The following is a 14484-nucleotide window of genomic DNA, read 5'->3' on the forward strand; positions in this document are numbered from 1 at the left end:
TTTCCCGTTTGCCATCCCGTGCCCAGACATGACCAGTACCACGGTCATTAAATGTCTGAATGATCTTTTCGCCTTGTTCGGCTTCCCTAGCTATATCCATAGCGACCGGGGCCCATCCTTTATGAGCGACGAACTCCGTCAGTACCTGCTCAAGAGAGGTATTGCTACAAGCAGAACCACCAGCTACAACCCCCGGGGGAACGGCCAGGTGGAAAGAGAGAACGCGACGGTTTGGAAGGCCGTCCTCTTAAACTTAAAATCTAAGGGCCTTCCGACCTCTCGCTGGCAGGAGGTCCTCCCTGCGGCGCTCCACTCCATTCGGTCACTGCTTTGTACGGCCACCCCCCATGAAAAAATGTTCACTTTGCCCAGGAAGTCCACATCGGGGACCTCGCTACCGACATGGCTGACGTCTCCAGGACCCGTCCTACTGCGGAAGCACGTGAGGTCCCATAAAACGGACCCCCTGGTCGAGAGGGTGAGCCTCCTCCACGCCAACCCCCAGTATGCTTACGTGGCGTACCCGGCCGGGCGGGAGGACACTGTCTCCATACGAGACCTCGCACCTTCGGGTGCCCCTGAAACACTACCATTGCGGGAGGACACAGTCTCCATACAAGACCTCGCACCTTCGGGTGCCCCTGAAACACTACCATTGCCATCCACCACTACCCACAACCCAACCCCGGTAGATGGCATGCCGCAGCCCCAGGACCCGTCATTGACCACCCAACCACGCAATGAGACTCCAGATTCAACGTTGGATGCTGCACCATCACCGCCGCCACCACGACGATCAGGATGGCATACAAGGCCACCTGATAGACTTACTTACACGAACCTTTAGTACACTTCAGCCCGCCGCACTCAATTTTAAACAAGGGGTGAATGTGGTAAACCACTGTTATTGTTGTTCACCGTTGTTGTTGCACACTGTTGTATCTAGGCATGCCTCTGCTGGCTCCGCCCCGACTCCTCCCACAGGCGCAGGTATAAAGGTGACTGCTCTGCAGCCCCCTGCCTTCTTGGAAACCAGTCAACCACGAGAGGCATGCTCTGTTCTTTGTTCTTTGTTAATAAAAGCCTTTTAGTTACTCTCCTAACTCTCCGTCTTTTATGAGTAATTGATAGCGCATCAGACATACGACCTTTAAACCAAAGAATCTGTTGAAGCCGCAGCGTGATCAGTTCTAGCATGGCACTTGATTCCTCTTCTGGTGGGATGTCCGCTAGGTGGTGGGTCATTAGGCTCCTGTCGACTGCAGTGCCGGACCTACCACAATGTCCCATTTTTATATGGTCTTGCTTGTTGGGGCGTGAGTGAAAGTTAATGGAAGTCCCATTTTGGCCACTCGCCCACTATTGCTAAGCACCAATGATGGATGGTTCTGTTTGTTGTGTTGTTCAGCTTCCCCAGATGATAAACCAGGTGCCATTTTTTCTAGACAATTGGAATGTGTAGGCCTTCTTTATCTGTGTGCAGACCCTCTCAAGGCCTTGTGTGTCTCTGCTGTGTCCTGTCTTTTAATGATTCTAACTGCCTCCGCAGTCTTTGACCACTTTGTATAGTTTCAGACCCGTGGAATTTGGCTCCTTTCTTATCAATTGTTTTTGCAAACCGGAGGCCTGCTAAAAACCTCTCGAAGCTTCTTCAGCGATTTCTGCATATCTTTGCAGTTTAAACTCTCCATGTTTAAAAGGAGTTATTAACCCTTTCCTTCTTATTCAGCATATTAATTAATACAGAGAACTCCTCTTTCTAGAGTGATACTGAGGTATGCAGATTGAAAGATTCCTCCAGTCTGTGCTGAATCAGCTGGGGTGATTATAGGGACTGTGTAATTGGCCTTAGGACCCTGAACTAATGAGACAAAACAAAACAGCAAAGATTCCCAATTCTGATTGTTCAGTAACCCCTTCTGGAAAGTACGTATGTGAGATGTATTACCTGAAGAAAGGATTGGGGTTCACTGTGATGTCTCCACATTCAGCCAACTGAAACTTGCTGTCTAAACTCCCACATGAAGGCAACATGGGGGAGGTGCCAGCACCTGTGCAACCATACTGTGGCATGAATCCGCAGCTTCAGGAGAGGAGGAAAAAATGCAACAAAAAAATCTTTTACCAGCATAATTTTGGTCACTGGCTGGTTTCTTGTTCTACCATGCCTTATCATGGTGATAGTATTATCACTTGACTCAAAATCCCACCTCAGTTTCTCCACCTATTCTTCCTGCTCCTTTTCCACTTTTGAACACTTTCCCCCCCCCCCCCCCCAAGGATTCTCCTCATCTACCACCCCTGCCCCCACAACCCGAACCCCAGATTGATTTCTCCCTAAATACTTCCTCATGTCGACTCAATGTCTGTGAAAGAAAATCTTCATCCTCAGTAATTTCAATCTCCATCTTAACTCATCCAAGCCAACCACAGCTGCTCTCCTCACTTTCCTTAAACTCACTCCTTCCAAAATGATTATTCCACCCACATGTGGCCACGCCTTGACCTTATCAAATGTTGCCTCGACACCGCTGATGTCTTTATTACCAATGGGGCTCTCTGATCACTCCTCATCTCATCTCTCTCCTGTATACAGGAAACTCTCTTTCATCCGGCACCGTCGGGACTAGCGTGGTGCCGCTTAATCAAAAAGTCCGGATTACAGAGAGGTATGCTTACTAAGGTACGAGAGCCCCGTACATGCCCACAGATCCAGGAGTCCCTGTTGCATAGCAACAGGTGCAGGAGTCCCGGTTACACAGCCACCGAGTCCTTGTTGCATGGCAACAGGTGCAGGAACCCCGGTTACACGGCCACAGATCCAGGAACCTGAATTTTGCTGGTTGAGAGATTTCCGGTTATTTAGGTGCCGGTAAAGAGTGTTTCCTGTATATGCCTGCTTGTTTGAGACCCATCCACCATCATATTTCATTCCTGTAAAAAGCTACCATCAACTCTCACTCAAGCCTTTCCATGCTCCCAAATCTTCCAACTCTGGCGCTCAACTTCAGATAACATAGATGTCTGTGTTCTCAACAACTTTGTTGCTTCTTGTTCCACGTAGCCGCCTTTCCACCAGCTCCTACACAGTTTCCCATCCCATCTCCTCCCACTGGTACAGCCGCCACCTCCATGGCCCAATATCTGCTGGCCGTCAGCTGGAGCAACCAGCCTGGTTATCCATCCAACATTGCCTCCATCACTTCAGGGTCTGTGGTTGTTCCTTTTCCTTGCTTACTGCAGCAGTTCAAGAAGGCGACTCACCACCACCTTCTCGAGGGCAACTAGGGATGGGCAATAAATGCTAGCCTTGCTAGTGATGCCCACATCCCATGAACGAATTTAAAAAAAATTCTAAGATAATCCTGGACAGAAGAAACAATGCCAAATTCCTCTTCTCCATTACAAATCATCATCTCCAACCGCACTCTACTTTCACTTTCCATCTTCACTTCTGGCACCAAACATAAGAAACTTGAGGACATTTTCATGACCAAAATTGAGGACATCTCATGACTGCCTCTGCTTCCCCCTGAACTCCTCCCTCTCCCAGCCCTCCTCGCTCCTTACTGCCCTCTCAGACACCCAACTTCCTTACTCCACAGTTTATCTTTCACGTTCTCTTCCCCCGCCCCCCCAACCATCCCCTGCCTTCCCATCACTAAATCTAACTCTTTTGTGAAGCCCACCACCAGCAGCCTTGATCATCTTCTGCCTCAGCTCCTTACCACCTATGGTGTGGAAGGAAGCTGCCAAGACTGCAAGCTGCATTTTCCAGTAATGAGTGAAAGAAAGAAAGACTTGCATTTATATATAGCGCCTTTCACGATCACTGGACATCTCGGCGCTTTACAGCCAATGAAGTACTGTTGTAATGTGGGAAATGCAGCAGCCAATTTACGCACAGCAAGGTCCCACAAACAGCAATGTGCTAATGACCAGATGATCTGTTTTTGTTATGTTGGTTGAGGGATAAATATTGGCCAGGATACCGGGGATAACTCCCCTGCTCTTCATCGAAATAGTGCCATTGGATCTTTTACGTCCACTTGAGAGAGCAGACAGGGCCTCGGTTTAACGTCTCATTCAAAAGACGGCACCTCCGACAGTGCAGCGCTCCCTCAGCACTGCACTAGAGTGTCAGCCTAGCTTTATGTGCTCAAGTCCCTGGAGTAGGACTTGAACCCACAACCTTCTGACTCAGAGGCGAGTGTGCTACCAACTGAGCCACAGCTGTACGGAAAGTGCAGCCTGCTGCTTTTGATGCATCATTCCTACGCCCTCTTTGCTCCTCGATCCCCACTCTTCCTTGCTCCTATTGCACTCCATTAACTTCCCAGGATATCCTCTCTTTCCTGCCATTGCTTCCCCATCCCCATTGAAATGCGCTCAATCCCTGTATCTTCAGCTTCCCTTCCCTTCCTTGTTGGTTTCCATCCACATGTCCATTCTCCAAACCTCTTGTTGCCCTTCTTTAGCTTCTATCTTTCCCAAAGGGACATGTTCAGAAGCCCCCAATAAGTTATGTATAATAGGGACTTCTGGCCCAGGTGGATTGGAAACAAAGATTGGCAGGTAAAACAGCAAATAAGCAATGGGAGGCTTTCAAAGAGATGGTTCGGGTACAGAGTAGAAACATTCCCATAAGGGGGAAAGGAAGGTCATCCAAAGCTAGAACTCCCTGGATGACCAATGATATAAAGCTTAAAATGAGACAGAAAAAGGAGGCTTCTGATAATTGTAAGGTTCATAATACAGTAGAGAACCAAGCTGAATATAGAAAGTAAAGAGATCTAAAAAAGGGACTAAGGAGCAAGAGAGAGTATGAGAATTGATTAGTGGCTAACATAAAAGGGAACCCAGAAGTCTTTCATAAACACAAACAGTAAAAGGGTAGTCAATGGAAGGGTGGGGCCGATTAAGGACCAAAAAGGAGATGATCTTGTGGAAGCAGATGTAAGGGGTTTTACTGTGTGGGTGTCTTGGGTTCATCAGTTATGCCTCTGACTACCCCCTTTGAGCGGCTCGAATCGCTCGCCCCTTTTTGAGTTCTGACCACCGGACTTATTTGCAGGTAGCGATATAGAAAACGAGCAGACCAGTGGTTTGGTGCAAAGAATAACCAAGATTTTATTACCAGAGCACGATTCTATACAAAGGATAATATGGATGCAGTACACTTACACTTAACAGAGATGGGAAATAAACGGCACATCGAGGGAAAATGACTAAAATGACAATTTTAGCAATCCCCTTAACTCCCACCCTCTAAACCTCGCTAGGCTATTTTCTGAGGGGTCAGAATTCCATGCTCACCAGTCCGAGTCGTTTAAACAGACGAGAATCTTGCTTCTTTGCCCTGCTGCCTTTCGATGCCACGTGGTTTCAATGCTGCACAGGGTACCGTCCAGGTGAAAATACCCCAGTAATAAAATAGTCTCTGGCAGGGTATTTCACCTCTCTGGATGGGCTCTTCTTCGTAGGTCCTCTTCCTGGGTTGGTGGCAGGCAGGGCGCGGGAGGCGAGGAGAGAGAGAGAGAGCATAGCTTCCTGCGGGGCTATATTTATACTCCTCTTGGTAGTCCTTATCTCATGCACTAAATCAGCTCATCCTTTGATTTAAGCGAGTTAGAATCGAACAAAAGGTGTCGATCTTGGCCCATCGACTTAGATGGCTGGTAATAGTCTCTGACGGCCCCATAACTGCTCTTCTTTGTTCAACAGATTCCTTGATGGGGCCAGCCTGACCTGGATGGCTCCACTGATTGTTTGAGTAAACAAACTTGATGGCCTGTAAACGGGGGCCTGAATGCAACTGAGTTTGCTCCTAATGCATAAATGTAAAAGTTCTGTCTGGTTTTGTGATCTCGCAGACATGGAAAATACCCAAACTGTTAGCTTGTTACAGAGTCCATAATTGGAATTTACAGGCTTTTGGTCACGAGGTTGACCGTAGCCATCTTGTGTGCTCCTGGATGTTTAAAATCAGTCCAACCAGGGTCTCTTTTAATTAAATAATCTTCGGGGGAGGGGGGAACTGCCTGAATTTTGTGAAACTTACACAGAGGGCATAACTGAGGTACTAAATGAGTACTTTGCATCTGTCTTTGAAAACTTCCCTACTTTTGTGCGAATAATGCCATAGGATCTTTTATATTCACCTGAGGGGGCAGACCGGGCCTCGGTTTCACATCTCATCTGGACAAAGGGCAGTGAAGAGTCAGCCACATTGGTGTGGAATTGGAGTCATATATAGGCCAGAGCAGGTAAGAACATTAGTGAACCAGTTGGGTTTTTACGACAATCCCGACAGCTTCATGGTCACTTTTACTGATACCAGCTTTTTATTTCCAGATTTTTAAAACTGAATTAAAATTCTCGAACTGCCATGGTGGAATTTGAACTAGCATTCCCTGGATTATTAGACCAGGCCTTTAGATTACTATTCTCGTAACATTCTAGTTCCACTGCACTACCATACCACTTTAATTTTCCCTTCCATTATTTCCCTCCAATGCAAAATTTATTTTTGTCTTAATACTCTTTCCACTATGCAATATTTCTTTGTTTAAAGAGGGACCCGGTTGCTCGCTTTCCAAGTCTAGAATATTTATTTAATAATAAATGTGCTTACAAATTATTTGCTTTGGCCTGGATCACAGTTCCCTTATTCTGGGAATGAAAGGCAGTGGATGGAAATCTCATTTTGGATAAATTCCATCCTCGGCAGGTCACAATAGTTTCGCCAATTGGTCAGAATGGCAGGCTGATGTTGCATATGGTTGGCTATCTAGCCGGAACGATTGTCTGATTGGTAAGCTCTCTGTTAAGGCAGTACTGATTGGCTAGTTCACGAGCAGGATGTCTATGCTTATTGGTTGGATGTCTCGCAGTATGTCTTCACTGATTGGTTATAAGGGAGCTGTGCGCTGGTTGGCTGCCTGTGGCGGAGCTGCTGATTGGGTCTCGGTGGGCAGCGGAAGGGTGAACGCAGAGTCGGAGCAGCAGGAAGATGGCGGGTATTAAAGGTAGGACGCGGCTTCGGAGTGCTGCGGTACTGAGGCCAGGAACAGCCTCACGGCGGTCTCAAGTATTGTGTGGTGAGGGCGATGCTTCCCCTGTATGAGACTCGGCGGGTTCCCCCGGGAATCGCCTCAAATATCAGATTCACAATAAAACTCCGCCCGTTTCCTCGCCGCCTCTCCTCAGACAGCGGGTCCTGTTGGGCTGCAGCCCCTCCCGACTGGCCACTCTCCACCCGTGAGCTTTCACAATGAGCGTCGAGCCTGAGGGGCAACACCGAGATATGGATCCTGCCCTTCCCTGGTATTTATGCAGCCGGTCCAGCTCGGGCGGATTTCCCCCTTCTCTGGTCCAGGGGCATTGATGCCAGTTGTTTCTGTCCTTGCTGTTGTTCCAGTTATCAGTGCAGGCTTGGGATTGGATATGGGACCCTCCTGGTGTGTATGGCTCAGTATCGCACCGGTTGGGTAGCATCTTTAAGGCGGATGTCAATAACTACCTGTTTTGTGGTCTTCTTGCTGCCTATTTAATGTAAGGATATTGCCCGGGTATTGGAGACGCTAACTCGCTTTACATTTTGTTCCCAATAAAGCTGTTAAACGTGTGCTGCTCACTACTGTTGAGGAAATAGAAGCAGAAAAGGTTTGAAATAAAAGTCTTTCAGCATCTGAGAAAAGACAGGTTACGTTTTAGGTGAGGTTCTTTCCTCGGAGCTTTTCAGATGTTATCAAGAATAATTTGCATAGCCGCCAGTGGTGAACGATTCAAATCGGGGATGTACAAGAGGCCAGAATTGGAGGAGCGCAGAGCTCGCAAGAGGGGGTTGGGAGGAGTGGTGGTTGTGGGGTTGGAGGAGATTACAGAGATAGATAGGGAGGTGCACGGCAATGGAGGGATTTGAAAACAAGGATGAGAATTTTAATATTGAGTCATTGCAGGACTGGGCGCCAATGCAGGTCAGCAGATACAGGGGTGATGGTGAATGGGACTTGGTGTGAGTTAGGACATTGGCAGCAGATTTATGGAGGGTGGAAGATTGGAGACCAGCCAGGAGAACATTGGAATAGTCAAGCCTGGAGGTAACTGGCACGGATGAGAGTTTCGGCAGCGGATAAGCTGAGGCAGGGGCGGAGATGTGATGTTATGGAGGTGGAAGTAGGCAGTCTTGGTGATGGAGTGGATATGGGGCTGGCAGTTCATCTAAAGGTCAAATAGGACGGCAAAGTTGCGAACTGTCTGGTTCAGCCGCGGACATTTGCCAGGGAGAGGGATGGAGTGGGTGGCTAGGGAACGGAGTTTGTAGTGGGGAACGATGACAATGGCTTCGGTCTTCCCAATATTTAGTTGGAGGAAATTGTTGCTCATCCAGTATTTGATGTCGGACAAGCCCGTGACAAATCAAAGACCGTGGAGGGGTTGAGAGAGGTGGTGATGAGGCAGAGCTGGGCGTTGTCAGCGTACATGTAGAACCTCAAGTTATGTTTTTAGATGATGTTGCAGAGGGGGCAGCATGTAGATGAGAAATGGGAGTTGGCCAAGGATAGATAGATCCTTGGTGGACTCCAGAGGTAATGGAGCAGGAAGAGAAGCCATTGCAGATGATTCTCTGGGTATGACTGGATAGATAGGAATGGATCCAGGTGAGGGCAGTTCTACCCAGCTCGACAACAGACCATAGAATCTTACAGCACTGAAGGAGGCCATTCAGCCCATCATGCCTGTGCCAGCTCCTTAAATGAGCTATCCAATTAGTCCCACTCCCTTGCTCTTTCCCCATAGCCCTACAAATGTTTCCTTTTCAAGTATATATCTAATTCCCTTTTGAAAATAACTTGAATCTTCTTGCACTGCCCTTTTCAGGTAGTGCATTCCAGATCATCATAACTTACTGTCAATATTTTTTTTTTTTTAATTCTTTTCATCTTCAGAAACTAGGAAGGTTATGGAAAGTATAGGAGGAAATTGAAAAAATGAATACTGGAGGCAAAGAGAGGTTCCGAGAAGATTAGCAGGCAATGTTAAATTGAACCCTAAAACATTTTGTAAATCTATAAAGTGTAAGCGGTTTGCTAGGGAAAAAGTTGGGCCTATTAAGGACCCAAAGGAAAATTTTCATGTAGAGGCAGAGGACATGGCTAATGTATTAAATGAGTACCTTGCATCTGTCTTCATAAAGGTAGCGAATGATGTGAAGGTTACACTAGAAGAGGAGAGTGAAGTTATGGACAGAATAATAATCGATAGAAAACATGCACTAAAAAGATTGGTAAGACACCTGGTGCAGAGGGAATGCATCCTAGGTTACTGAAAGAAACAAAGGTAGAAATAGCAGAGGCATTAATCACAATCTTTCAATCCTCATTGGATACAGGAGTAATGCCAGATGACTAGAGGGTTGCTAATGTTATGCCACTATTCAAGAAAGGGAGAAGGATAAACCATGAAACTACAGGCCAGTCAGCCTAACGTCAGTGGTGGGGAAGTTATTGGAAACCATCACCAAGGACAAAACAAACTTTCATTTGGAAAGGCATGAGTTAATCAAGGAGAGCCAGCATGGATTTGTTAAAGGCAAATCGTGTCTGAATAACTTGATTGAATTCTTTGAGGTAACAGCGAAGGTTGATCAAAATAGTGCAGTAGATGTTATATATATGGACTTCCGGAAAGCATTCGACAAAGTGCCAGACAGGAGACTTATTAAGCAGATGGAAGCCCATGGAATTAATGGGTAATTGGTAGTATGGACACAAAATTGGCTCAGTGATAGGAAGCAAAGGGTGGTGGTAGATGGATGTTTGTCAGACTGGGAGGTGGTTTGCAGTGATGTTCCCCAAGGGTCAGTTTTGGGTCCATTACTCTTCTCAGTTTTTATAAACATCCTAGACTTGGCTGTAGGGAGCAGTGTTATATAGTTTGCAGATTATAAGTAGTAGATCACGAGGATAGTTAATAGGCTTCAGGCTGATAGAGACAGGACGATGAAATGGACAGAAGCATGGCAGATGGAGTTCAATGTGGAGAAGTGTGAGGTGATTCATTTTGGGAGGACTAATATGGAAAGACAGTGTACTATAAATGGCATGATTTTGAGTGTAGATGAGCAGAGAGACCTTGGTGTCCATATACACACATCCTTAAAGGTGGTAGGGCAGGTTGATAAGGTGGTTAATAAAGAATATGGGTTACTTGGGTTTATTAATAGAGGCGTAGAATATAAAAGCAGAGATTATGCCAGAACTTTATAAATCACTGGTTCGGCCTCAGGTGGAGTATTGTAGACAATTTTTGGCACCGGACTTCAGGAAAGACCTGAAGGGTACAGAGGAGGTTTACCAGGATGTTACCTGGGATGAGGGACTTCATTTATCAGGAGAGGTCGGAAAATTTAGTACTGTTCTCCTTGGAACAGAGAAGGTTAAGAGGTGACCAAATAAGAGTTTTTCAAGATGATGAGAGGTTTTGATAGAGTAGATAGAGAAAAACGATTCCCTCTGGCTAGTGGTCATAGATTCAAAGTCATGGCAAAAGACCCAGAGATGAGAAGAAATGTTTTCACTCAGAGTTGTGGTGATCTGGAATACTCTACCTGAAAAGGTGGTGGAAGCTGATTCCATAAATAATTTTAAAACTGAGTTTGGCAGTTACTGGAGGATGAGGAACTTACAGGGTTACGGACAAAGCAGGGATGTGGGACTAAGCACGTCTGCTCTTTCAAAGAGCCAGCACAGGCACGACGGGCCAAATGGCCTCCTGCGCTGTAAGTTTCTATGATTCTATCTCCCCTCTGGTTCTTTTGCCAATTATCTTAAATCTGTGTCCTCTGGTTACTGACCCTCCTGTCATTGGAAACCGTTTCTCTTTATTTACTCTGTTAAAACCCCTCATAATTTTGAACACCTCTATTAACTCTCCCCTTCACCCTCTCTGCTATAACGAGAGCAATCCCAGCTTCCACCACTTTCTGTTCTTAGTTCAGATTTCCAGCATTTGCAGATTTTCCCTGAGTTTGCATTTCTGCAGTTTTAATATGAACGGTCAAAATCCGCATCTGCCTTTTTAGTTTAAACAAAACCTGACTGCTTTAGCATGAGTTTCACAAATCCTGAGCTCATTTTACCTTTAGACTGGTACATTGATCAACTGTTCAATTTATTTGTTATGAGTTAATGCCATAATATCAGCTATGAATGTAACATATATCTGACTTAAAATTAAAGACTGTTATACCAGCAAGAGATTTATGTGAAGGGAGCAATTAACGTTCAAAATAATTCTTTTGGAGATTCATAGTATTTCTATTTGAATTTATAATGCCTTTTTTTTTTTTATATAAGGTGCAGAAAATTGATATTGACTTGTATCTTTTTTTGATATCAGAACATCTCTCTTTTTAACGGAAAGATGTGCAATGCAGAGACAGTGCTTCGCCATCTCCTGTGACCTCGATCACTGACGAGGCTATTTCCAACCAGTTCCTGTATCCCTCATCACCCACGTCCCCCGATGTCCTCCTGTGCCCATCCCTGGAAAAAATCTCTTTGTCAGTCACTTAAAGCTACATCTCCCAATGGCCTAACTCTTAGAGTCATAGAGTTTTACAGCACAGAAAGAGGCCCTTCGGCCCATCGTGTCTGCGCCGCCCATCCATCCCTGTCCAGTCTAATCCCATTTTCCAGCATTTGGTCCATAGCCCTGTATGCAATGGCATTTCAAGTGCTCATCCAAATGCTTCTTGAATGTTGTGAGGGTTCCTGCCTCTACCACCCTTTTAGGCATTGAGTTCCACATTCCAACCACCCTCTGGGTGAAAAAGTTCCTCCTCAAATCCCCTCTAAATCTCCTGCCCCTTACCCTGAATCTATGCCCCCTTGTTATTGACCCCCCTACTAAGGGGAAAAGTTCCTCTTTGTCTACCCTATCTATGCCCCTCATCATTTTGTACACCTCAATCAGGTCCCCCCTCAGCCTTCTTTGCTCCAAGGAAAACAACCCCAGCCTGTTTAGTCTTTCTTCATAGCTGAGGCGCTCCATCCCAGGTAACATCCTGGTGAATCTTCTCTGCACCCTCTCCAAAGCAATCACATCCTTCCTATAGTGAGGCGACCAGAACTGCACACAGTACTCCAGCTGTGGCCTCACCAGCGTTTTGAACAGCTCCATCATAACCTCCCTGCTCTTATATTCTATGCCTCGGCTAATGAAGGCAAGTATCCCATATGCCTTTTTAACCACCTTATCTACCTGTTCCGCTGCCTTCAGAGATCTATGTACATGTACACCAAGGTCCCTCTGTACTTCCTAGGGTCCTACCACTCATTGTGTATTCCCTTGCCTTATTTGTCCGTCCAAAATGCATCACCTCGCACTTTTCAGGGTTAAATTCCATTTGCCACTTTTGCGCCCAACTGACCAACCCGTCTATATCGTCCTGTAGCCTGAGGCTTTCCTCCTTGCAATTTACCACCCCACCAATTTTCGTGTCATCTGCAAACTTACTGATCATCCCTTTTACATTCTCATCCAAATCATTTATGTAGATCACAAACAACAAGGGACCCAGCACCGATCCCTGAGGTACCCCACTGGACACAGGCTTCCAGTCACAAAAGCAACCTTCGACCATCACCCTCTGCCTCCTGCCACTCAGCCAGTTTAGGATCCAACGCGCCAAGGCACCCTGGATCCCATGGGCTCTTACCTTCTTGACCAGTCTCCTATGCGGGACTTTGTCAAAAGCTTTACTGAAGTCCATGTAAACCACATCCACAGCATTTCCCTCATCCACCTCCCTAGTCACCCCCTCGAAAAATTCAATCAGATTTGTCAGACATGATTTACCCTTGACAAAGCCATGCTGACTATCCCCGATTAATCCTTGCCTCTCCAAGTGGAGACTAATTTTGTCCCTCAGAATTTTTTCCAATAATTTCCCTACCACAGATGTTAGGCTCACTGGCCTGTAATTCCCTGGTTTATCCCTGCTACCCTTCTTGTATAATGGTACTACATTAGCTGTTCTCCAGTCCTCTGGTACATCCCCTGTGGCCAGAGAGGTTCTGAAAATTTGTGTCAGAGCCCCTGCAATCTCCTCCTTTGCCTCCCACAGCAGCCTGGGATACATCTCGTCCGGGCCTGGGGATTTATCCACTTTTTGGCCTGCTAAAACCGCTAGCACCCCCTCCCTCTCGATGCTAATATGTTCAAGTATGTCACAGTCCCCTTGCCCGATTTCTATGTCTGCATCGTCTTTCTCCATAGTGAACACAGATGCAAAAAATTCATTTAAAACCTCGCCTACATCATCTGGCTCTACACACAGATTGCCACTTTGGTCCCTAATGGGCCCTACCCTTTCCCTGGTTATCCTCTTGCCCTTAATCTATATATATAAAGCGGCTCTTCTGTCTGTCCCGATGTCTGTCTGTCTGTCCGCCTGGTCTCTATATGTTTGGAAGTTACAGAGCGTACCGACGCGCGCGTCGCCTCAAAAGAAAGCTTGCGATTCCGGACCGGTCATAGGCGTATTTACGTTTCGGCCGGACAAAAATCCCGCCCGCGGTATCCCAAAAACGTTCAGCGTTCCGCTCATTAGCATCTCATTAGCGACCGTGTGACGTCGAGGTCTTCCTACAGTTGAGTGTCGAGTGACTCGACGATTGACCAATCCTACGCTTCGGTGACCTGACCGGTCGACCAATCGGTGTGTGTGTGGGCGGGCCTTATCCTTCTGAACCGAGGTGAGTGGCCGCCATCTTGATTTTCCACGATTTTTTCCCCCACACTTTCTGTGTGTTAGGGAACTAAGGTAAATATTTCAATTATGTGTTAGGCAATTAATTAACAATTTATTTGAGTTTTATATTGTGTTTAGCAACCCCCCCCCCCCCCCCCTCCTCCTCACCCTCGCGCAGGGGGGACTCGGGGCCTGAAGCTGAAAAAATTTCTCTCTCTCTCTCTCTCTTCCCTCTCTCTCTCTCCTTCTGCTCTTCCCTCTCTCTCCTTCTCCTCTTCCCTCTCTCTCCTTCTCCTCTTCCCTCTCTCTTCCCTCTCTCTCCTTCTCCTCTTCCCTCTCTGTCTCTCTCTACTTCCCCCTCTCAGGTGTCGCGGACGGAGCGCGGGCGTGCCGCCCGAAGTTTCCCGCTCGCTAACGGCCTTGCCGGCTCCCGCGGGCCGCTCGCACTGACCGCGCATGCGCCGCCCGCACTCACCGCGCATGCGCCGCCCGCACTCACCGCGCATGCGCCGCCCGCCCGCACGCAGCGGCCGTCCATCAGCCGCGCGATAGCGGGGGACCTCAGCAACGGCACCGGACCTCAGGCGCTAGGCAGGGGGAGGGGCCGGAGAGAGGGACAGAGGGGAGTGGGGGAGCAGGGGAGGGAGAGGGGAGGGAGGGAGAGAGGGGAGGGATAGGACAGGGAGAGGACATGACAGGGAGAGGGGGGACACACAGGGGCAGGG

The 14484-nt window shown here is 47.3% G+C and overlaps 1 protein-coding gene across 2 annotated transcripts in view; it reads left to right on the forward strand.

The window, feature by feature from the left end:
• Positions 1-6921: 6921 nt before the first annotated feature.
• The window catches only part of leprot (leptin receptor overlapping transcript), a 37673-nt gene continuing 30110 nt past the window's right edge, over positions 6922-14484 (forward strand). The window contains exon 1 of one of the 2 annotated variants that reach the window (XM_085982708.1): positions 6922-7028. In XM_085982708.1, coding sequence (XP_085838834.1) covers positions 7013-7028 — 16 coding nt within the window. In that variant the 5' untranslated portion in view covers positions 6922-7012. Of the gene's footprint in view, positions 7101-14484 lie in introns of both variants that reach the window. The other variant, XM_085982707.1, reaches the window with a different exon arrangement.

Source organism: Somniosus microcephalus, chromosome 3 (genome assembly GCF_052327205.1).
Source record: "Somniosus microcephalus isolate GS21.2 chromosome 3, FLI_Smic_1.0, whole genome shotgun sequence".
Classification (NCBI taxonomy): domain Eukaryota; kingdom Metazoa; phylum Chordata; class Chondrichthyes; order Squaliformes; family Somniosidae; genus Somniosus; species Somniosus microcephalus.